This window comes from Cottoperca gobio, chromosome 15, assembly GCF_900634415.1.
Source record: "Cottoperca gobio chromosome 15, fCotGob3.1, whole genome shotgun sequence".
NCBI lineage: Eukaryota > Metazoa > Chordata > Actinopteri > Perciformes > Bovichtidae > Cottoperca > Cottoperca gobio.
The window spans coordinates 15,720,380-15,745,633 of record NC_041369.1 but is presented as its reverse complement, the minus strand read 5'-3'; the positions used below and the strand labels follow the sequence as shown (position 1 = coordinate 15,745,633).

General features: G+C 40.4%; 1 protein-coding gene across 4 annotated transcripts in view; it reads right to left on the bottom strand.

Moving 5' to 3' along the window:
* pcdh15a (protocadherin-related 15a) overlaps positions 1-25,254 on the bottom strand; it is a 192,623-nt gene that overhangs the window by 44,010 nt on the left and 123,359 nt on the right. For all 4 annotated transcript variants that reach the window (XM_029449878.1, XM_029449876.1, XM_029449875.1 and 1 more), the window contains 7 exons: positions 23,513-23,606; positions 20,021-20,149; positions 13,588-13,893; positions 12,301-12,531; positions 9,146-9,262; positions 5,326-5,466; positions 3,589-3,701 (listed from right to left, as the gene is read on the bottom strand). In XM_029449878.1, coding sequence (XP_029305738.1) covers positions 3,589-3,701; positions 5,326-5,466; positions 9,146-9,262; positions 12,301-12,531; positions 13,588-13,893; positions 20,021-20,149; positions 23,513-23,606 — 1,131 coding nt within the window. The remainder of the gene's footprint in view (positions 1-3,588; positions 3,702-5,325; positions 5,467-9,145; positions 9,263-12,300; positions 12,532-13,587; positions 13,894-20,020; positions 20,150-23,512; positions 23,607-25,254) is intronic.

The following is a 25,254-nucleotide window of genomic DNA, read 5'->3' as shown; positions in this document are numbered from 1 at the left end:
ATAAGGCAAGTGTTTTAGGATAGCATCTTTTAACAGCAAGGCAATTCAAAGTGCTTTAAGACAGAAAAGCATTCGGAAAAGACATCAAAGAAACACAAGGCAACAGAACAAGACACATAAAAAGGATTTCTTTAAAAGAGTAACGCAACATAAAGATAAAAATAAGCTACAATTGAGAAAGACAAATCAAACAGTAGAATGAAGATGGCAGTGCAGTGCAAGGTATGAATAAATCAGCCCACATTTAACTCAACAAGGTTCAGTGGCAAACAGAAAAGTTTTAATCCGCAATTTGAAAGAACTGAGAGTTGGAGAAAATCTCAAGATTTCTGGCTGTTTGTTCCAGATATGTGGTGCTTAACAACTGAATGCTGCTTTTCAGTGTTTAGTTTTGACTCTAGGGACAGTAGGGGTGTCCCCAACTAAGAATACACATAATCAAATCTGATTGGTCAAGTCTTGCCTATCATCGACTGATCGTTAAATCATGGTTTGTTTGTTTTTGCTCATTGATCCCCCCTCTGTTTAAGCCTTATGTATTTAAAGACAAATATCAAAATCAACAACATTATTGGCAGATATATATGAGTATTGCTGAGCTGTTGTTTTAGAACCTCTCTCTTGGTTGTGTGTAGGGTTTGTGTGTGTGTGTGTGGAAGTGCGGCGCTGCCAGTAGTACTGAAGTGGAGTGGTTTGTTAGACTGCTTGGCTTTTGGAGGATGTAAATAAAACTCTGCTCTAATTCTATTTTCCCCCATTGTAACAATCCACAGGCGGAAGGGAAACGACACGGGACAGTCAACGAGGGAAAAAGAGAGAAGACGCAAACAGCTGTTTCTACATGCCTCCCCCTGCGGATTTTGACAGCGATATCGTTCCCCGGTGTCACCTCCACGCCTGACGTGCCTGGAACACCTAGGGAGGCGCTCAGGTGGCATCCTTACTAGATGCCTGAACCACCTCAACTGGTTCCTTTCAACGTACAGGAGCAGCGGCTCTACTCCGAGTCTCTCACAGATGGCTGAGCTTCTCACCCCTATCTCTAAGGGAGACACCAGCCACCCGCCTGAGAAAACCCATTTTGGCCGCTTGTACCCGCGATCTCGTTCTGGTGTTTAATAATAAAGCTACATTATTGCATTATTTGCCAATTTAAACATTTCTCAGACAGGGCTGCGGACAGACTGTATCTACTGTGTTTGTTAAAAACACATACATACTTAAAGCAGATGAGGATGATGCTATCAAGGCCCTGGAAACTACCAGAAACACCTCGTTTTTGATACAATTCTGTAGTTATTTGGGAGGCTGAAGTTTAGGCAGGTGATGCTATACTGGGTTGCTATAAAAATGGTGTCAGAAAAATATAATATACACTTATGATCACGAGTCACAGTTTCTTGGGTTTCTGTTCATAGAAAAAAAGAATAATGTAATACATACTTAAATCCAAGTCCCCCCCCCTATGAATCGTGAGAGAAAATTGTAATATTAAGTCTGAGTAAGAATATTGTGCTTCTTATTTTTGACAAAATCATGCAGCCCTGCTAGGTGCAGAAAGACTTTCAAAGAAACTCAAAGAAACCCCGATGGGAGCAATAATATACCGTTGGCTTATCGACTTAACCCTCACATTTGTTTTTTTTACAACGAGCCTAATGTGTGTAAAGCTCTATAGTTGTTTGAGACTTCTCTGTAGGTTCAGTTTTAAAACATTATTTTGAATTTTGAACGTACTAATTTGCACTATTTCTACAGGAACAACACAAGGTGGCAACATGCTGCTCCAGTGGAAACTACGGTATGAGCCATTTATTTTAGCCAACAATGACTAGGAGCCCATCATCTCCCTCTGACAGATGGAAGGGCCCAGCCATAAAGCAGGAGCAGAAATCATTAAGTCAGCCAAAGCCCTGCAGAGTTGTTTTAATTGTGTGCTCTGGAACTTTAGGCATAGCTTACCTGATTGCTGCCATAACTAACTGCCTTTACAGAGACAGATGAGATCTTCTGTGGACGTTTAGAGAGTGATTTGTGTTCAGAAGGTACCTCAGGGAGAGGACGATGGGGAGAGATAGAGGGTTGAGGAATGATGAGCAGATTGGACGCTCTCCGCTGGAGAGAGGCTTGTCCAGCAGGAGAGGCTCGAGCACCTGGTCAATGCTTTCATGACTCACAATTTACAGCAGGCCTGCCACTGCGTATGGTTGGCACTGTCAATATGACACCCTACAGAGGTCTGTGCCTATGGTCCCGACCTTCTGTGTGTGTGTCAGACAGAGCACTCATTCAAAGTGTAATCAATGGCCTTTCAAAGGCTATGCCGCTGTGCCTGTGTATCAATCACTGAATAAAGCTGAGCAACGGGAGAACGTGAGCGCACACACAAAGTGCTACATTACAAAAGATGTATGCAATGGACACGCACTCATCACGACAGTACCCAGAAATACTGACGCACAGTTAACCAGGCACACATTCACACAAAGGTGAAGTGAGGTGTGCACAAACAAAGACACACACCTCCACTTGATGTGTTGACAGGGTTACGGTTAGGGCAGGATTGACATTGCTGTCTTATACATAAAAGGCGTATCAAATTCTATTACAGAAGAAAGTCTGCCAACACTTAGGAAATCAGTTCGGAAATCAATCCACTTAAAACAAGCGGTTTTTTAAGCTCCCAGAGACTGCATTGTGCCAGGCAACTTTGCCATCAGGCCATAAAGCTTCACAGTCTGCCTAGAATCTCCAGAGCAGTGCAGACAGGTACCGACTGCAGCACAACAAAATAGACAGCAAATCCTAACGCTACTACTCACTCATCATTGAAGATTGTTCAAAGGAGCTACAGCTGGAGTGTTAATTATCCATGTTTGCTTTTAATTATAAATGACTTCTTGGCCTCCTCTTGAGTCGAGAGTACCATCAGCATAAACAAACTCCACCTAGCCCTGGCCTAGTACAGCCATATATCGCATGTTTTAGTAGCCAGTCACCTAAAAGCACCGTAGATTATGTTTCCTCCTCCTGCATCTCTCTTAGCCAGTTTAACGGTCTAAACACTTAATCTTGTCAAAAGAGACTCTTAATAAACTCAGAGGGGAAGCCCGGCTTTACCCTCAGAGAGAAACCCATGTAGTTTACAGCATCTAACCCGAAGCTCTAATGCATATTCATACTCGAAACTCATTAATCAGTCATGCATGGAAAAGACAGCGTGATAAAGACACAGACGCAGAATCAAAACTGGTGCCACTGGGTGAGCACAGTTTCTTTCCGTGGAAAGATATTACAAAATAATAAATGTATGAAGAACAGGTACGTCACAGCCATCCACGGTAGTTCAAGGTAGACTATGAGATACACCTAGTGATTACATATGAATCAAAGTAAAACAGAAGCTGAATGCAAGATGTGACCACAGATGTAAATGTGTGTCAAGGTGTCTTTTTTAAGAGACTTTGTCCACTCCCTCCAGCCTTTGTCACCGTCTCTCGCTGTCTGGCACTACAGCCTGAGCCGCTCTTTGATGTGTGAATTTACAGGCAGAGGCAGTTGCATCAACAGTTTGTCAAGGAGACGTACCTGTACTCTTCCTGAGTAAAGATTGGGATGCGGGAAGGCTGAAGAACAGTGATCTCCACCATTGTACTGTTAGTCTTCACCGGCTCCCCATCATCATAGGCTATCAGAAACAGCTGCAGCGGGCAGAAGAGCAAACATAAGCAACAGACACATGCAAATGCAATGCACTACATTATTATTATTTTTCACCATACTTCTACTCACTACACAACTAATTCCCTTTCTGAGGTGGTCAGGCATTTTTCATAGACATGTTCTGCATCCTAATAAAGAAACACTGGCAAAATAGGACCTGGGGAGCAGCCTGTAAAGCTCCCAGAGAGCGAGTATGAATGTATTGATCTACATTCATAGACTGTAGAGAATTGAGCCTGGGGAAGCAGGGGGGATCGGGGGGCAGAGAGGGAGAGATAGGCAGAAGGACAATAAACAAAGACACATTTTAAAAGAAACTAATAAAGGGAAAAAACTGAGGATAGATGTAGCCAGACAACATGGGAGTGTGAGTGGCACGTCCGCATTAGGACCTAATATCCTGAAGCACCTGCTCCACTTTTCACAACTAGAGCTAGAGCTCTGGGGAGGGGATTTGTTTAATCGATAAGAAAACCCAATATCACTGCTCACAGACACAAGAAAAGCAATGACATGACCACTGGGACAGTAATAATGCCCCAAAACTGTTCTTCGATTTTAAAGAGTCAATGTGCAAATTTCTGAAAGGCTGATCTTCACTGCAACTTATAGCACACTAAAACATGCAAGGAAGAGCACTAAACATCGACTAAGTATAAAGTGTCTGTGCTGTGGAAAAGAAAGAAATAGGATGAGATGTAATTGATGATTATACTACTAATAAAATCAATTATACTGGTGATAGCCACCATTATAATCCCAATCCTCGTTAACTCATATCAAATGTTGAAAGCTAATATAATATAATATAAAGCTAATATAAGATTGATCTACACTTTTCTTAAAAACAGTTTAACATTTGCTTTTGTATTCAAGTCTAGCAAAAAGTCGTACTTTATTTGGCGTATCACTGAAGTGCACTAGTTGATTGGTATCTGCTGTTTCATTCATGCTTTACGATCACTGGCTCTTTTACTAGATGTTTGGCTGAGGATCAGCTGACTACCCATGTCCAATAGTAACTATGCAGGTGTGCAGCGTGGACAATAACACCTCTCACTACCTCTGATAAGGTGCCACAGCTCCTTCCACAACCACCCTGATCTCTTCCGTATGTGGTATATTGTTGCAATTGATTTGATGGTTGATTGATATTGTTCATTCCATGTTCATGCATGTGTTTATTAAGTGTCATTAGCTTGAATCTTTTTCAAAGATGATCTGTCCACAGTCAACTATTTCAAATGCAAACATCACTTGAGTCTTGCGAACAGGGATCTTCTTTTCTCAGGATGAGCTTGGATTCATCAATTATTATTGTGTGTATTTATTCTGTTAACTAATTGTACTCTCAACATCATTGAAAATGAGTGCATGTCCTCAGTGGTTCCTCGAGATTTAAATAAAGGTTAAATGAATGAGGAAAGAAGCAGATCCTTTTCTGCCAAAACTTAATGTCTAACGATATAAGTGGACAATTCCTGGACTAAGTGTCTCTGACTGAGTAACAGCATAACATTAACATCTTGGACATTACACACCAACATTAAAAGCAGCAGCAGCTAATCACCGTTATTTGTCACCATAATCACCGCCACTCACCTTAAAGGTGACACTGGGCTCCTCATTGAGGTTGACCTTAGTGATGACTCTTCCAGTTTGTTCTTCCACATCAAAGATGCTCCCACTGTACGGTGACCTGTCCAGGTCCACTCTGTAGCGGACAAAACTGGCCGGAGTACCCTGGAGGAAGGAGAAAGAAGAACCACTTCAATCCACTTGTCCAGACACCACCTTTCACATTTCACACAAACAAATCTGTGAAGATGGAGAGAGGGCGTGTCGAAGTAATTAGGTTCTGTAAAAATGTATTCAAGTCATTAGAATGTAGCAATATTGTTTGCTTAAGAATGGAACTCTATTCTTTTTACATTGGATTTCCTCATCATGCGACAGAGCTGAAGTGCTTTAATGAGAAAAGGTTGTTCTTCTCTCTGTGTAATTGGAAAAAATTACCCTAACGTCTCAGCCTTCTCTCTCCTCATCAGACAGTCTAATGTAAACTCGCTGTAACTCATTGATTCAGAACTGTTCCCTTTCATTTGGAATAAAAAACTTCTCCATTAAACCCACCCTATTAGTCTCCAGGGTAACACGCTTTTACATTCATTAGCGAGAGCCTGGACTTTAAGATGACCCTTTGATTAAGATTAATCACGGTTCCTGATTACTAATCATCTCTATATCTTATTTTATCCCAGTTTCCTCCCTTTGGACCTTAAATTCGGTTTGATTTTTAATAAGCTTTTTGGAAGCTCTGCTCCTTTGCTTGAACTGATTTTACTCCCCGGGGATGTGAAAAGAAACCTGGGGCTAGAGAGAGAGAGGTAAATCCTGTAGTAGCAGTGGCTCCCTCGGGAGGCTTACTCACACACATGTGTTTCTAAGAGGCTACAAAACTATCTAAGTGAATTCACTAAGGGGATTCTGAGAAAAAAGGTCCTCATCTCTAAAAGCTCTTCAACTTGTTTTCCAACATGAAATGGAAAAGACGTCAGGACAGGACCATTTATATAAAAAAGAAAAAAACCCACATAAGAATCTAATACAGTGGCTTCTGTAGCAAGAACTCAGCAGTAATGGCAGCACAGAGAGTGAAAATAACTTACACTAAACGTACATAGTCAACTTAGTAGCAGCAGTCAACCAACTTCTATCATTAGTCTATCAGGATATCAGGACCACACAAAAGCAAACCAATAATAAGGATATTTTCCTCACTCATAGCACAATACCATTCAAAACTGTATCTAGTATTTTCCTGAGTATTCTGCACAATTTCAAAGTTGTTGGTGTTTCCAGATGTTGACAGTCTTGGAGCAACTCACAGCGGTTTAGGCATGAGTCAAGTGCTGAATGCACTTACAGTAACATCTCAGTCTGTCTTCCTCTACAGACTTTTTTTTGTCTGGCATTTGACTCAAAGATTATGAATGTTTTATTTGACACAGTGAGGGACCTCACTCATTAACAATGCAGAAGAGCAACAAAGAATGTAGACATACAGTACTACTACTCAAAATAAATCATCCTTATTGCAACACAGATGATTGTTTTCATTTATTTATTCTTTTGATTGTATTAAAACCAAATCCAAATCCAATTCTCTTTAGTATAGAACAGCCCGTTCATGAATTAAAGAACAAGCTCAGAAGCACCGAGTGATGCTTCAGAGACACGCAACTCAAAAGCAAGGCTTGAGCTGAGAGTGTAAAATAGCAAAGCCAACACATTCAGAGAAATACATTTGGTAGGGTTGTTTGACAATTATTGATGCGATTTGAAAGTTACTAAAAGACTAGTGGAGAAATGGGAATCTCCTCTGAAAACAGTAAACGTTCTGTGTTGCGCTGAACAACGCTGCAGAAAAACGCAAATTCCGAAATCTGCGACCACGTACGTGCATGCTTCCAAAACTTTCATGCATTCTCACAAACACTTCACCTCCATGCAAAATGTCAGCCTCCTAGGGCAAAAACTGTAGCAGCCAAAGGGTGGGGAAATGTTTGTGGACCGACCGAGCGAGCTATAATGTTGCTGGTAGCAGTTCAAAATAACTCACAAATAACAGACACTACAAATCTTGCGCTAAAGAATAGAGCTTCTTCCTTGAACATTTGTGTCCATAGTGATCCCCTTTTTTTTCTTTTTTTTTTTTAAACTTCACCTCTCCCAAAGTGCAGGTAATTAGATATCATGCCCTCTTTTCAAAATGTTGGGGGAAAAAAGAAGGAGTAATGTACACCGTACCTTCAGATAAATTATGCATTGCTCATGTTTTTCACATAAAGTGATCCTCCTTCTCTCTTTATTTCTTTGTGTGCACAAGCCTGTTTAATAGAGAGTGTGTGTGTGTGTACACACATTTGTGTGTATATTTAGCAAGCACTAGACTAAGCCCTGTTCAACCAGAGGTGTCTATGACAGACGTCCTGTCAATAAAATGCATTGAGCTCCCAAATCCAGGTCAATAAGAGACTGGGTTAGTCAGCTCCTGTTAGAATATCTAATCCTTCTGTCTGTCAAACTACTTTCCAGAGTCACTCGCTGCTACTGTGCTCATTGTAACATAATGATAATTTCTTGCCTATCATTTTGGCCTCAGCACTGTTGGATATTTTTTACTGCACACGATTTCTCTATAACAATGGTTCAGGGAGAAAATCCTGTACAAGGGGAAAAGTTGACATTAAAAATAATGATTTCATAGCTGCACAACAGCGAGGGGGAGAGGGGGTGTTGAGGGAAAGCAGGATGAGGGAGAGTCTCCCTGTGAGAGAAGTGAGATGTGCAACAGTTGTTGTGGCGCTCTGGGGAGGTTTTCCCACCCACAGCATGGACTGACAGGCATCCCTATCCCACAGTGTGTATGTGCTGCAGAGAGTACATAGGCTCATCCAGCTCTGGTGAGATCCAATCGGCAGGAGGGCCACTAATAACAATCATCAAGTGCAGCCATAAGGACTTCAGTGAAAATCACATTCCGAGCTGGAAACTATTAGGGCAAGGCAAGGAAGTGACTGGCGGTTTCCCCATTTCCTTTCTTCCTTTCTCGGTGAAAATAGGAAAGAAATAAAAAGGAAAAAATAAAGAGTCTGTTATGAGTGACAAAGGTGGTTTGGTGAAGAGTCTATAAAGAAAGAGAAGATGTGAGCAAGAAGACTGCTGACTCACCAAGTGCAATGAAATATTAAGGTGGGTGGTGGTACTGCCAATAAAAGAAGTTGAGCTGAGGTGACTGACGTGAAACCAAACACTCTCAGAACACATGCTATCCTAAATATATATCTTAAACTATTGACGGACTCAAAGCAATAAACATAAAAAGTCATGATTGCATTCTCAATTCCTCCCCCCCCCAAAAGAAATGTCTACATTGCTCCTGTGTTTCCTCCTCTTAAGTCATATAACTTCTAGTCTCAACAGGTTGTCACAAACTCTTTTTTGGCATCGTGTAGTTTTGTTCCTTGGTTTGCAGATAGCATAAAAAAATTATCTTCACAGCTCAAGTCCCAGGAGAATCTGCTCAGATAAGGTGAAGGAGTCTGAGGAAACATGATGCTGATGACTCATACAAGCGGTGACGTTGAACAAGACCCCTCACAAAGGCTCTAATGTGAGCATCAGATTCTTGGAAACATTTTTAAAATGCATTGTGTGAAATGCTAGGACATTTGGCTAATGGTCTGAGAGCACAACATGTAGTGAGAAGGTAAAAGTCACAAATGACGGCTTTTATCTCTGCTACCTTTATTAAAGACACAGCTGGAGTCGACGTGCTCCGTGTGCTTGGAAATTGGAACTACAAACGTTGTATATATTGCATGTTTTAATATATACAGTGTTTGTGTTTTATACTTACCGGTGGGTCTCGGTCCTCGGCAAAAACCGTTGCGATGATCGTTCCTTTCTCTGCATTGGGTGCCACCATGCCCTTATACAGGTCTTGGGTAAAGATGGGGGAGAAGTCATTCATGTCCTAAAAACAAAAAGAGATTCCATGAATGTAGGTGTATCAGGTGATATTTGTAACCGTGTTTGTATGCAGACAGATATCCCTTCTGTGATTGATTAGATTTGACAGAAAAAGGGTCGACTACATTTATCAAGGTATTCTACTACTATTTAATTTCTGTCTGCATGCTGAAAGAGTAATATTCTAGCAGCTGCTGCTTTTTATTTTATTTCTGCTAACACTTCCAGTGAGATATTCTGGATTCAGGCAAAATTTCCCACTGCAGTAATTCACCACGCCCCAGGCTTTGTGCATGCGCTGTGCATCAGAGCTGAATGTGATCACATATGAACATACGCATATACTGTTTACTGTAGATCGAAACATTATATATAAAAATAATCAAACCTAGATTAGGTTAATTTAATCAATACTGTTTCCTTAATTTCTTCTAAGGCTAGTGTTAATGTATTAGTAATTAATCACAACGTCAAATTTTTATTTTTATTTTTTGGGCTTTTCATGCCTTTGTGAAAGGGGGAGAGAGCGAGGGAACGACATACAGCAAACGCCACAGGTCGGACTCGAACTGCTGCTGGGAAGCCTTTGTATATGGGACGCCTGTGCTACCGGTTGAGGGACGCCCCGACAACATCTAATTTAATTGCGATAAAATACTGCTGCTGGAAATTAATAAAATCATAATTAACAGATTTTTCTTTGCATTTGGTTTATCATTACTAATACACATTCCACTCTAGAGTACTTAATGACTGCCAAAAAAGATGATATAAATAAACAACATATATTTAATAATAGTTTTATTCTCTCAAGATTTCCCTCAAGAAATCTCCGGATAATGGAGTCTGAATCTTTAGGCTTCTTATAGAGACCTTGCGTCTTGTTAAGATAATAATAATAATAATAATAATAATAATAATAATAATAATAATAATAATAATAATAATAATAATAATAATAATAATAATAATAAGCTTTATTTGTATAGCACCTTTCATACAAGAATTTCAGCCCAAAGTGCTTCACAGCAAAAACATAACAATTAGTACAAGGACAGAATAAAAGCATTTACACTACAATAGTCACAGTGTAGATGTAAATGAGTCTGAAGTACCATTACAAAAATAGTAGAATTAAAATAGTATAAAATAGCAGCTTTTACACATTCTTTTACATTTTCATTATCCCTTTGTCTGTACTTTTATTTCAAGATGACAACAGTGAGCAAGGTTTTCTGATCTATTGAATGTATTGTACGTACATTTTGACGTAAATGGAAGAGAGAGTGATCGTATGGCATATTTTCTACCCCTTTAGGCGATGAAACCGTTTCAGTCACACACTCTAGTGCTCCCCAGAACACATGTCGCAACTTAACATCACCACTGCTTTTAATCATCTGTAAATAATGCACAGCAGAGCTCTCTACAATGTTATGGGCCTGCAAATAAATAAGATCTATGCAACCCTTGCTTTGCTTTTTGAGAATAAAAAAAACTCAGCAAGCCATTCACATATCTCTCAGGAATAAGTTATCTCTGTAGTATAACTGCTGGAGTCTGATCTTCCTTTCTCTTGACTTTTCTCTTTCCACTGTTCCACTGTTTTGACTGAGCCATGGGCAACAGTATGTATTCTCTATACTCAGTGTTGGAGGGCAGCCTCACTTTGATCTGTACACAGGTTCAGAGTTTCCGAGCAGAAAATCTATGATCCAGCACCTACTTTGAACAACAAAGCCTGATCCTTGTGCTGCACGTGTTCACAGGACCCCAGCACAGACACACTTGTGCTTGTTTGAAGCATATACATGTGCTACATACAGCATCTCCCTACACGCACAGACACAGACACAGACACAGACACAGATACACACACACACACACACACACACACACACACACACACACACTCACGTCTTATGTCTCTATGGTACAAGAATAGAAGGACAAGTTTGAGAGAGTCATTCGGGAACGAAAAGACACGCAGGACACTCAATCCATCATCGCAAGGCATCCGACAAAAGGGACAACAACAAAACAACACAAGGGGAAATCAAACACAAACTACTTCAAATAACCCTCTAGAGGTGTTATATGAGGAAGGAAATGGAATCAGTGGAATCAGCTCTAACTCTAGTCCCCGAACAGCCTGCGTGAATCCATTAGGCTCATTCTAATTCATGTCTGCCTTTTCAAACAGCAGACATTGGTTTGATATCAATGGCTGTGCAATTCCTTATCCTATCAAACACAGTTCCTGGGTGAGAGCAAGAACACTGCAACAAAGCTCGTCCTTATCAGAGGACAAACTCACTCCACAGGTTGGCAGGCCATGCGACGAGCCTGCTTGAAAAAGCTTAGATGCTTCCTCCCATTCAGCGTAATATAGACAGCTTAAATATGCCGACTTTGAGTCCGCTCGGAATGGAGTGAATTCATGCACAGAGAAAAATGTGTATGCACGCATTTTATAGTGCAGAATTACTTGCAGAGCAAAAACCCGCACCCGTTAACACACACGAACTGGTACACACATGAAGAGTACCACAACATAAGGCGTCTAATCCTTTTCGTTCGGATTCAGCTGGTAATCTCTTGAAAGGTTGCAAAGGGAATACAGGCGCCTGAAAAACATGACATAATTGCTGTCACAAAGCTAATGAGTCATTTATATCTGAAATAGCACTGTGTGCAAGGCAGAAACAGCCATCCATCAAATTCTCTTTGTCCTGGTGATGGTACCAGGACGAGCAGGTCTGGAGGCTAAGACTTGTTTAACAATGCATTCATCTTTCTCACTGAATGGAATAACACTGAATTACATATTACAAAAGCAGCACAGGTGCGATACTGGACAATATATGTCCAATCCCCTATTGCACTATGGCTTGGGACGAGATGCTGATACTGTAAAACACTGCTAATGAGTCAACACATATTCACTGCCAGGGCTTCTGCTCCTGAGGGACAATGAGGGTAGATGGAAGGAGAATAGATCACTGAGAAGTTGTGGTTGACTAAGTGTCCGGGGGCTCTTACCGTGATGCGGACCGTGACGGTAGCCTGCCCTGGGGGCATGACCCCTCCTTGGTCCACTGCTTCCACCTGGAAAGTGTACGAGGCCCCCATGCCCATAGCTGCCAGGTCCTCAAAGTCCAGTGTTAGCAGCACAGCTAACTCCCCCGTCACAGGGTTCAGAGAAAACAGCTGCCTGGCCGATTCAGTCTTGATCCGATACGTGACATTGGAGAAGAGGTCTGCGTCCAACGCCTATGAGAAGGAAGAGTGGGGGAAAAGTGATGTGATGGAAATAGAGAGAGGAAGAGCAACACATACACACAAAATTGGACCTTACATACATATAAGCACTGTGGCTGTAGACAATGAATATTAACGTTTCTATTTCAATTCTGCCTTTTTATGCTGCAGAGGATAATTATATCAATCATTAATAGGTTCTGATTAAATTAAACCACTAAGGAGAGCCCAAGGTGGTCCTCATTGCATAAAATCCCAACTCTCAGAGTAGAATAGAATTGGCAAAGGCTACTGCAATAGGAGATGATTAGATACAGGTTATGGATGTTTGAACACATGTTGTTGTGAGCCCTCCACACACACACAGACACGCACACAATATTTATTGGTACACATAAAAAGACTAAATAAGTTCAAGCAGTCGGTTTCAAGCTTACAAACTCATCCACTTCCTTTTCTTCTCACTCTTGCCACCCACCTGTGTCGGTTTAGAGTTGATGATATTAATAGTGTCACAGTGCTACTGTCACTTACTCCCTTCTCACCCTCTCCTCTTGCCTTATCTCTCTCTGGGAAATGTCACTCTTAATACCAACAATTACTCGACCCTGCACCACTCTGTGTTTGCTCTGCATGCACATGGTTTCCTCACACTTTATTTCAGTTAAATCTATCTATGTATAAATCAGTTTCTACAAAGTTGAAAAGTTTTTCAAAGGTCGTGAAGCATTATATTCACGTTTGCCAGGACATATGGAAAAATGATCCTCTACTAAAGGCTGGTTATGACTTGAGAAAAATCTAGCTTCATGTCTCATTCCGTTTGAGTCTAAAAATGCCCCTCGAGCTGTCATGACAGAAGAAACAAAATGTTTCTCTCTGCTGCGTATATAAGGCTGTGTATGTTTGTCAGTGTATATGTTTCCATCTGGAAGCATTTGACATTTAAACACTAAATTGCCTGCACTTGAAGTTAGAAGGCGCTAAAAGCCTGTTACTGCTACTGTAGTGCCACATCATATAAAGGGAGACATTTAAGGATGAACACACGTGCACAGAAGTACGTACGCTTAGCTTTATGATCACAGTTCCCAAAGGGCTGTTCTCAGGTACGTTCGCCACATAAGTTTGTTGGGAGAAGACTGGGCTGTTGTCATTGATATCCATGACCTGGATTGAGAGGGTCAAGGTGGTCCGCCGTGGATCCACTGCCCCATCTGAGGCCTCCACCACCAGGTCATATTGGCTCCTAAGCTCCCGGTCGAGAGGCACTTTCGTGTAGATGCTGCCGTTAGCACTGATTATAAACAAGTCTGGATGATTCACGATCCGGTAGCGCACCTCGCCATTAACCCCTTTATCTGGATCTGTGGCCTGAGGAGAAAAAAAAAATATATATATCAGAGGGACTTCATTATTGGTATATAGTGTAAATATACTTATCTTTGTTAAGTCAGTGTATAGGAAGACATATCTTATATCTTAATATTAATATCTGGGTAGCTCACCCACGTTAATTAACTGCCCTGCCCAAATGTTTTTTTTTTAACTTCCATTTGGGTGATCTGATGTCTGTAAATTGCATTTTTTGCAAACAACGACAACTACAACAACCTTAACTCATTGCGCCGGCATATCAGCACTTGTTTGAAAAGTGGTATGAGCCTTAAAAGAGACACAGCGGGATTTATAGCCTGGATGATCAGATGGAAGCACAATAGTCGGCTTATGTTACAATGGCCATTTTCTTACAGTGGACTGAGAGACTGCGTATGCTGATATGTGAGTTAGTTGGATCGCTAAATGAAACATCAATAAAAATTCATTAAACCAACCTGACAACCTGTGAAAATCCATATACATCCATCAATAATAGCAGAGAGATACAGATTCACCAATACACATGCATAGGAATAACTCATTTTAGACTGAAATGCAGAGTTATTTCCTTTTAAGCAAACAGCTGTTGTGAGTTTAACATGATCCATTTATCTTACATATTTACAGAGGCTTCGAGTACAAAGCCATGTAAGCTAGACTGCTGCCACCGAGCGGAAACAACAAACTGTCATACGTTTGAGTCCCAGTTCCTGTTCTTCATATTGAGAGGAGAGTTTTTGTCACAGACTCATTAGTAACTATGTCTGAGTTCAAAAGGCCAGAACCCTTTTTGATGCAAACTCTCCATTCTATCAAAAGGAAATCCTTGAATTCTAAATCATCTTATAATAACATGCATGTCATTCTTCTTCTTCTTCTTCTTTTATTCTAAATAAAAAGAGTAAAATAAAAAAATGAAAGAAATAAAATGTCAGATAAAGTATTTTAGGAAAGGTACATGATACTACTCTGTGATGATCCTGCAGGGCTAAAATAAGTTATCCGCTTTACACTTTTAATCCCTGTGTGGATATGACAGGTCATTATTATGCCTGTGAGTGTGTGAGTGTGTGAGTGTGTGTGTGTGTGTGTGTGTGTGTGTGTGTGTGTGTGTGTGTGTGTGTGTGTGTGTGTTCATACTCCAACGGTCTCCTGTGTGGTGGTAATGCGTTGTTGTAATTGAGAGAGAGACAGAGAGAGGAAGTGGGGGAAACATTTCATCCGTCTGTTTGGCAATATTTTATCAACCAACGCAAGTTTAGGTGCAAGTAAGGACAAGGCAACACAAAGAGAGGAGAAAAAAAAGAGGAACCGTGGAAAAGGGAGGACACACAGACGCATGGTTGCTGAAAGCTAACCCCAATTTGTTTTACATGGAGTATCTGACAAATATTGAAAGCCAAGGCTAAACTTGAACCTCAGAATTAAGCCTTTACAAAACAGACAACAGCACATCATGTCAATATGTACATATGGATCACTACTTCTCTGCAGTAATTACATAACAAACATTCTCAATGCTCCTTGACTTGTAAAGGGTGTAATGCAATGAATTCACAGCCAATACAATCTAATTACAAATCTGCATATTTCCATAGCCTCCAATGGACGAAGTACTGTATGTAATAAAAGGTCTGTGTGGGGCAGGCCAGGTCACACACAACATCCAGGAGACGTTGGCAGGAAATAACAAACATGGTCCTGTTTTAATAGCCTGGCCTTGGAGGAGACTGTAAAGCCTTTGTTCTTTTCTCCACAGTCGCCCACATTATTACATTATTTGTCTATTTTCTGACTAAATCATAGCTGATAGTTTTCTAATCCGCTCTCCTATAGTGATGGTAACTGGCACAGACTGGCACACATTGTAAGCTGGTAGGCAGGCTCGGTAAATCGATTGCGGGAGCGGAGGAACATCCTGCAGGTGCGGGTGTTTGCAGCACAAACAGCAGCTTGAGCAGGTGGCTACAATCTTTAAAAAACAGACCCACGCAGTCTTCTAATATATAGTACCTGAAAAATGTGTCTCCTTTGTGTGCTGCCTGCCTGGGTCCAATGTTTTTTTGAGTTTTTTTAAAACTTAAAACGAGCATTTCCATCTTGCTTTGGAATGATTAATGCTAAAGCCTAAAACAAATGTTTAGACTTGACCACTTATACCGTAGGCAGAATTATGTCTCACTACAATCTGGGCTCAGTATTTTTCAAATAGAGAATTAAGCACTAAACAAAAAGGTGTGATAGCTGTATGTGTGCTCGCAAATATCTTCAAGGTGAAACCATCAAACTCACTTTATCAAGAAATATGCTTTGTGGAAAATAAAAGACTTTGGTGATTTCGTGATCTGACAATTAGCAACAATTGAACAAGATGCTTTCATGATGTGTCTGACAAGAATACCAATCGATTTGTCCTCTGGTCATCTGCTGCATGCTCAGATTACGGCTCCCCGCTGTGAGCAAACAGAATGGGCTTGTATGGTGTAGGATTTGTCAGTCACAGAACAAATGACTCTATTAGCACAACCAGAAACGCTGTCAATTGTGATAACCTAGTAAATCGTCTCTGTGAGTGTGTGTAAAATAAGAACAGGTGGGCACCAGTTCCAATTACTGTAACGATAATCCAAAAAGCTTTAGGGCTAGCATTAAGATACTTAACAGGATTATGCATTTGCACTGCAGTCATCTTCACCGTTGGCAATTGCCTGAAGGCTTGTGGTTGACTGCATTATTACTCCCTCTCTGCAGGGAAATTCAAGACTCTATATGGAATTTATTTTACAGATTTTACAGTAACACATCACATTTAAATGTGAAATAATTGTGTAGACAAAAATAGCATCTTAATTTCCCATCCAGTCCTTCATTTGTCACATGACCCTTACTTAGCGTGTCGTGTGACAGTCAGCTGTAGGCTACTGTTCTGAAAGGGACAACATATTTTCAATAAGACTCACTTGTAACAGACATGCACTTGCACACAACGCTCCTGAACACATCGTCACGTAACAAGATGTTAATCAGACCTGCGGATAGAGGACTAGCAATTACAGAACATTTATCAGCCCATCAGGCCGGGTGATGAAACATAGAAAAACACAGAAGTGGTGTACTTTTAGTGACAATACTTTGGCTCTACTACTTTTTGTTTTTCCCATTTTCTCTATCTCCATCGGCACGTCGAGTTGTGCCCCCCCCCCCAGTGTACAAACTCGACATATCTAATATTCAGCACTTGGTCTTCCTTCTTTTGTTGAAACCTGAGATTGTAGAGTCTGTTAAATGAAAAAAGACCTTAGGTTTCTCCCTCTACATTTCTACATGGTATCACTGACTGCCTGTGAACCTTGTGGATGCCTTAATGGGGCTAAAGTGAGAGATAAGAAAATGTAAAACTGTGACAAAGGGAAATATTTTCATACATTACACACAGTTATTGGCAATTTGAATAGAAATGCCACATCTCTTTATGGCTATTAAACCGAGAGCCCAGAGCTATGAGTATGAGAAGTCTCCATTGCACCTTGCTAGAGAAAGACACTTCACAACCTGCATCAAAGAAACCTAACAATTGTTATCTGCGTTACAGCTGAAGAGATATCCTATGTTGAAGCTTCATCCTTAAATACTGTGTGATGAGCATAATCTTATACAAGAAACAGGCTTACAGTAGTAGGTTTTGATTTAATGGCATCGTGGCTGGTTTGGTGCGTGTATATACACATCAACTGAAAAGTTTTCTTGTGTTAGCCAAAGTATTTCTGATTTAATAAAAAAAAAACTATTGTACCCTTTAAGTTCTTTACAAAAGACATAAAACATCCATTAAAAACACAAATTAAAAATATATTAATATAGAATTAATTAAATTAAATGAATTCTAAACAAAGGAATTGTTATAGAGGAGTTTCAATGTAGTTTTAATTAATCTATTAATTAATTAATTTAATACAGATTTAAAAGAGGCTAAAGTTGGGGAGCATTTAAGACTATTGGCAAGTTTTCATCGGTGTGCAGGATAGCTAAAAACTCGTCACCACATTCTGACTCTGGGCACTTCTAGATAACTGCTTCCTAAAGGTTGAAAGGGACATACTGGATTTATATTCTTCAAGCATATCAGAAACGTATTTATGACATAAATCCTAAAGTGCTTTGTAAAATAAAAGCATCTATAAAATCTAGTCTACAACTACCTGGAAGCCAGCATAAAGATTTAAGAGAAGGCAACATGTGCTCAGTTCTCCTGACTCTTGAAAGAACTCCAGCAGCAGTCGAATGGTTGAGAGAACAGATAACAGACTACAGCAGCAGAGAGAGGACGACATGAGTGAGGATGTGTATTCTTGCCATTTGTTTTTAAATGACAAAAGGACTTTTGGGATACTGCATTGATATGCCGCTAAAATATTTCTAACTTGGTGTGTGGTCTTTATCGCCCAAAAGAAATAAAGTCAGCAATAACTTTTCCTCCTTGTTTATGTAAAAAATGATATTTATATTTCTTATATAAAAATGATATGTCTGCTTTGTCCTTGCGCAACTCAAATAATATCTACTTGCTCTAAGCGCGGACCCAAGACGTCTATACGAGCACATTCTTTTGGTTTAGGAGCAAAGTAAAGTAAATCAGGTGAGAAATCTTAGACTTGCAAGATTTTTGCATAAACGCAGCATAACTATTCAGAAACAAGAAGGGTGTCTACAGTCAACCATCAGCAACATTTATAACGTGACACAAAGGTGACATGGTATTGTCACATTGCATGCAAGATCATTATAATTACTCATTTGTGTCTACAATATATTACCAGTGTTGGACAGATTGTGCTCATTACCTTAGATTGTATGAACAAAAGCCTCCACACCTCCTTGATCAGCAGACTAAGCTGTAGCCTCTCTATGTGCATGTGCATGGAGAGCAGTATTGTCTTGAACTAAGTACTTTAATGTACTTTTCTTTCAGTCAGAAAGACACAGCCTCAGCTCGAGATGGAAACGTGCCAGCTGAGAAAACCTTCCGAGGCAGGACGGCGAGAGAGACGTAGGTAAACCCTAATCTATCTGCTGGCTGGGTTTGTGAGGAAAGCTTTACCTCATTCAAACATCAAGCTTCCTTCACATGTCCTTTTGTCTTATTTCATACATCATAAACTCGCAACATTTTCTGGTGGTCCATTTTATCACCGACTGAAAAATGTAATAGGATTCCTAATGTTTAAAGTATATATCCTGAAAGGAGACAAATGTGACTATTATGAGAGTGCCTGTTTACCCGTGGCAAGTGTGTTGTTTGCATAAGCATACACAAGGATAGGGATAGCACAGAAGCAAATACTCTCATAAAAATGTGATTTTCAAACAATATTCACAAACATCTTTTAACTTTTGGATTGCTATTATATATACTGTATACATATACAGTATATATATATATAGTATACATATATATTATATTATATAATACTATATTTAAAGCTACAAACAATGGTATCTACCTCAAATGAAGATTAAACACCTACATAGAGATACAGAGGTGAAAATGACCACACTGAATGTGTTATCTTGTCCGAGACACGTTGATATGTAAAAACAGCACAACAGTGCAACTCATTAACTAAAGAATGACCCAATATACTGCTCATGTTCATTAGATTAGGTGAGTCATCAAACTAATTACATTTATTTATCTCACTGTGGACCATCATTATTCTATTTTATGTTTCTGATATTGTGAACCTGCATCAAAAAGCCTGAAATAATCCACCGGGAAACATCAGGCCAATTAATCTACAACCATAATTAGTAAAGTCTGGCTGCTCAGTGGTGCTGAACCAAGACTGTCAACAGCGAGTCAGCTCTGGGTGTCAAATCTGTCCAACAACACTGACCATTTTAGAAAATGCCAGGTAATTTATTAATGGACAAGAACTGAGGCACAGTTGTGACTCAGTGTTCTGTACAATTTATGACAAACAACATGAGTAAATACAACAGAGGAAAGAACAAATTGGATCTACTGTGGATGGCAAAATAAATAAATAGAGGGGCATGTGCTTGTTGGTTTGAACAGCAGCTTATTAATTAAAGAAAAAGAACAACAAGACATCACACTTACCCTGACTTCTCCGACAAACAAATTAGCCTCTTCTTCTTGGACAGTAAAATTAGTGGGTACGTTGAGCTCAAACTCGGGGTCGTTATCGTTGACATCAGTGACGACTATGTTCACAGTAGCAGTGGATGTCTAAAGAAAAATAAATACAAGGTATTTCAGTTTTCCTATATGGTATTATTTTCTTTTAATACAAATGTCAGAAACACAGCATAAACCACGGAAACATAATAACACATGTCAATGAAAAAAACATCCTGTTACAAAAAAAAAGCAGAATCATTTGAGAAAATGGCTCTGCCCTAAATGTAAAAGGTTTCATTTGTACCTCACAGAGCTGCTAAAGGGCTCGTAGTCTTGTTAGTACTTTCAAATTAACGTGAAATTCCTGATATCAACATAGCCAGTGTCACAGCCGCTGTTAAAAGTGAATAATACAACTATTAAATGTGTGAAGGAAAATTCCTAAAGCATAAAATCCTTCCTTTGATTATACACTTTAACTTTTAGAGCACCCATTGCGTGTTGAACCTGTCAACATGTAACAGGTGCGAAATACCAACCACATGTATATCAACACTGGCACTTTTTAAATTGAATTATGTCTGTGTATGTTTTGTATAATGTTCAGGGGTGGGTTTTTTTTTTAAATCTCCAAGCTCATTGGGCAAAGCAACCTCCCCCAGCGTCATTTGAGGTGTTCATTTATTTGCAGGGACAATGTGTAGGCAATGTATGGCCGTTAACCTTCAAACAATGACACCCACCAATAGGCACTCCCATAAATCAACATAGAAAAATGGCTGAATATGCGTAATCTATGTACTCTTGGTGCACTGGGAGGAAACCGTGTGCAAATAATGGTGTAAATGGTCTCCCTTGGGGGGGAGGAGGAATGGGTGGGTTGGCCCTTACAAGAACAAATACTTCCCATATCACAGCTGTTTGAAGTTGCCCTGGCAGATGAGACACTCATCAGCAATGTCACGAATGAAATGACCTAGTTAATGTCACCTTCATCTCACTGTCTGCTGGGTACCTCCACCATTGTTGTTTTCTTTGTTCTAGCTTCTGAGCTGTATAATCAGTCCTTTCATGAACAACTTGACATGGCAACCCATGCTGAAAACCATCACACTTCATGCCACTTGTCTCTCCTCCACTACTACGATACAATAGGACGCCTCTCACCATCAGTGTGGTGATGGCATCTACTTATTTTCAATTTCACAGAAGACCTGAAGCCAATTAGCGTCTCCATTCTGGCGTTGGTGTTCTTATCAAAGCCACAATCCTACCTCTACGACCAGGAGTGAGATTAATGAGCTGCTATTATTCATTTAACATAAAATACATGGAGCTCTGTGATGCCTTCTGTCCTCACTGTCTTAAACACCCAAAAGGTGGCTGAAGGTACTTTTCCCTTTAAATGACAACCCTGACCAGAAGCCATGTAGCAGGGACTGATAAGATCAGTCTGTTATGTAGTCCCTGCTCTGAGGGCAAGAAAAACAGCTTTATCCAACATCCCTTTTGGGATCTGAGTCTGCATGGTGGTTATGATTACAGCTTGCACAGTTGAGAATACACATTTTCAATTGGTTGAACGGATTAGCACAATTAGTTTCACGCACGAGTAAAAAATTCAACAATTAATATTACATTTTTGTGCATGTGTGAGTGTGCAGCACCGGGGGGAAGACGGCTTGCCGATCTCCGTAGGTCAGGTTGCCATGGTTACCAAAGTTCTGCGCTAATTACACATCCAAATCCTCGGTGTCCCCCTCCTTTTATCTGTCCTCTCTGTGCCTATTTTGATCGTTTCCCGGTCGCCAAAGCTTTCTTGCTGCACTTCGTCTCCATGAATGAGTTCCTCACCTCCACCCTCAATCCTCAGTTATTCCACTTCCTTCCTGTTGTTGACTGGCCTGGCTGTGACATTTAGCCCACGCGAGTCAGCCAGTAATTTACTCTGTGGACAAGACATTTCGCACACGCACTATACAGGTAAAGGGTGTCGGCCTGTACAATCCGTCCATCAATATTAGGGCAAAGAGCATCGGCTTGTCGTTACCTCATTCTGTGAGACGAAGACCCATCTTACACTCTCTGTTCTCTCTGACCCTGTCACATGCAGCTCTACTTGACCGACACACGTAGTTGCCGACGGATGAAAAGGAGCTGTAGTTCTGAGTGTTTATGCGTGCGCAGGTGAGAGGGGGGCAATCAACATCACTCCTGTGACAGCTCATCAGCTAATGTTCATTACCTATCAGACACAGCATCTTAAAAAGGAAACCACATTTCACCTCTGCCTGGAAGAGAGACAGCTGTGAAAACTGAGCCAACTGAGGTGAAGTCTAATTAAATTAAGACGGTTTATATGATTATCTGCTCTCAGTAGGAGACCGAGCAGTCAGCATTCACTATCAGTTATAGTGTCTGCTGTTACTCTAGGCAAAGTTACAGAGACATCTGAGTGAATACAAACACGCACTAGTTACTAGTGATGGTTCGTACGACTCAGATGAAAACATCTCTTCTGTAGCTCTGAAAGAGGTTTGTCAAGTCTGAGAAAGTGACTCTGGTGATGTCACAGTGATGCCATTAGGGCCATCAAGTGTTTTTGAAGCGTGACCCATATAAGGAACTATGAGTCCGGATAGCTCCGCCTCTGCTGCTTTGACTTTGATCATTAGTTTTTGTAAAGACTCCCCAAAGTTTATGGAAGTGCAATATCAAATCACTGTACTCTTTTAAAAATGTGCATGTGGGATAGCCACTGTGTGCCATAGCAAGTCGTTTGTTCCACTAGTTGGCAGCTATATCCATGTATTGAACTTGCTCTTGCTCATGTTCTTGATCCATTTCAGTGAACATCTTCTCATCTGATCTTATCTTATATTAACAAACTATGGTACAATAATTCCCTCCTGGTTTCTTTTCACATCCACCACTGCCTTGCACTGACAGTGTCTAAATATTTTCAGTTCCATGTTCTTATATCTATTACTCCATTACTTTTCCTGATGTTTTAGGTTTTTGCCTGGGTATCGTTTCAGTATCAAAGTCACAATTACATTCACATCAGTCCTTTTTTAATGTCTTTTATCAATCAGTGAAGAAATCCCACGAAGGAACTCAACAGATTACCAAAATCACAAAATGATAATTTACATATGGACTTATATGAGCAGGCGGCCGTTATTATTCTGGTGTCACATTGGTTTGGCACAAATAAGTGGTGCTCCTGAGTCCTAGCGCTATCACAGATTTTATATATATATAATATGTGACAAAATCACAACTGCAAGTTTAGACGCACTATTACATTTTCCAGGTTGATGAAGCACTTGGGGTCAGTGAGACAAATGTTCGAGCTAACAAGCTTGTATGAGAAGATGTTTTTTGAGTTTAATGTGTTCAAAAGGTTTGAGGATTGCAGACCCAGGCAAGAATCAGGCCAAGAGTTTAATGAAGAGGGTTGTTCCTTACCCCTCCAGGGTTGCCGTCAGAGGCTGTGACAATCAGACGGTATTGATCTGTGGTCTCTCTGTCCAGAGGCTCGTCCAGAAGCAGAAGGCCAATCCTGTAGAGAAGGGTCAGAGAAACCTCTTGTATTACTATTACACACAGTATATACAACAACTTCACAAAAAACAGACACAATATATGGCTTTGTGTAGTCATATTCTCACATATCTTTGTCACATGAAGAAAGAGCATTCATTCAAAGGGATATTTTACTTTATCGCTGATGCAGCAGAGGGCTGCACTTCAGAGTTTATTTACTTCCAGATAAGACAGATTTACAAAACATGGTCGCTGATAGAGGAGGATGAGTTTTGGGCAAAGAGCAGGTGGGCATTTAAATGCTCACACTCTGTCTTTCTCTCTCTGTAGCCCGCCTCTTGCTCCCAAAGCACATGGACTACAGACAGAAAGATTCATGTTTCCTTTCAAATGACTGCAGCAGACACAGCGGCCCTCCTGCTCGTTCACAAGGTATAATTTGGCACTCTGGCATTCTGAACACAAATTGTGGATACATTCCAAAGCACAACGCTGAATTATCTATGTTTGCACACACAGACACACGAGACACGTGAGGGCAAGTGCATACTCACACACACACATAGCATGCACAAAACAAGTCAGGAGAGGCTCTGCCAGAAACGCAAATGGCAGGAAAGACGAATGCATCTAAACGCACTGCTACATTAATGCCCACTGCAATTCCCTGCTGTCCCCTTTCTCCTTCAAATTTCTAATTTAAAGCTCCTTTGGCCAAACAGTCCAAGCAGAACCTGACCGCTGCCTCTTTCCTGAATCTTCGGCCCATAACCTTCAAACTACAGAACCTCATCTTACGATTCTGACAGGCAAATTACAGAAACCTCCATTAACATTGTCTATTTTTCAAAAGCACTTGCCACAAGTTATGGTGATCACGTTGCTTTCAATCCAATACACCTGATTGGTGGTTCAAAAGGGCAAACACAGCTTTCGAAAAAACACCATAAAAATGCAGCACATCATCCTTCACTGGCCGCAGTGCTCATGTTTATTTATGCAGAAGTATGAGAATAAAAATAGGCCACTCTGTGCTCAATGAAGCTAAAGGTAATTGAAGCTTTGATGGGAATATGATAATGAAGATATAAAGTGATAATTGTCATAATTACAGTGAAAATTATGATGATCTTGATGCTGATGAGGAAAAAGATTAGATTGATTAATGCCACTTAGCCAGCCTGGGGAGTTTGTTCCTTACTACAGCTGGAGTGCTGAGCTACACTTGAGCAGCTGGGTCTGAGAGGTTCACTGATCATGTGTGATAGCGTCCTGCCTCTTCTCCCCCGCCAACACAAATGAAAAGATGTTGTCAGACTGACAGGGTGCTGTTAACAGCATTGTCTGGAGCGACAATGTTGCAGGTTAGAGGCCATCCATCCGAGTCACACTAAGTCAGTCTTTCATTCTGTTTAGATCAAGTCTCTAAATGGTAAATTGGACTTGATGTACAGGACCATACTGCCAGGTGGCATGACTGTATTACCTCAGAGGCAATACGTTTGATATGTTAACAATAACTCTAGTGATTCCACAAAGGGAAATTAAAGACAAAGATATTGTACTTGTATAATTTAAAAATGATTGTTTTGAGTCAATTTAATTAGCACTGGCTGCAGTGTTTGGTGTCACGGGGAAGTCTTTTTCAATTTCAGTTTCAATTC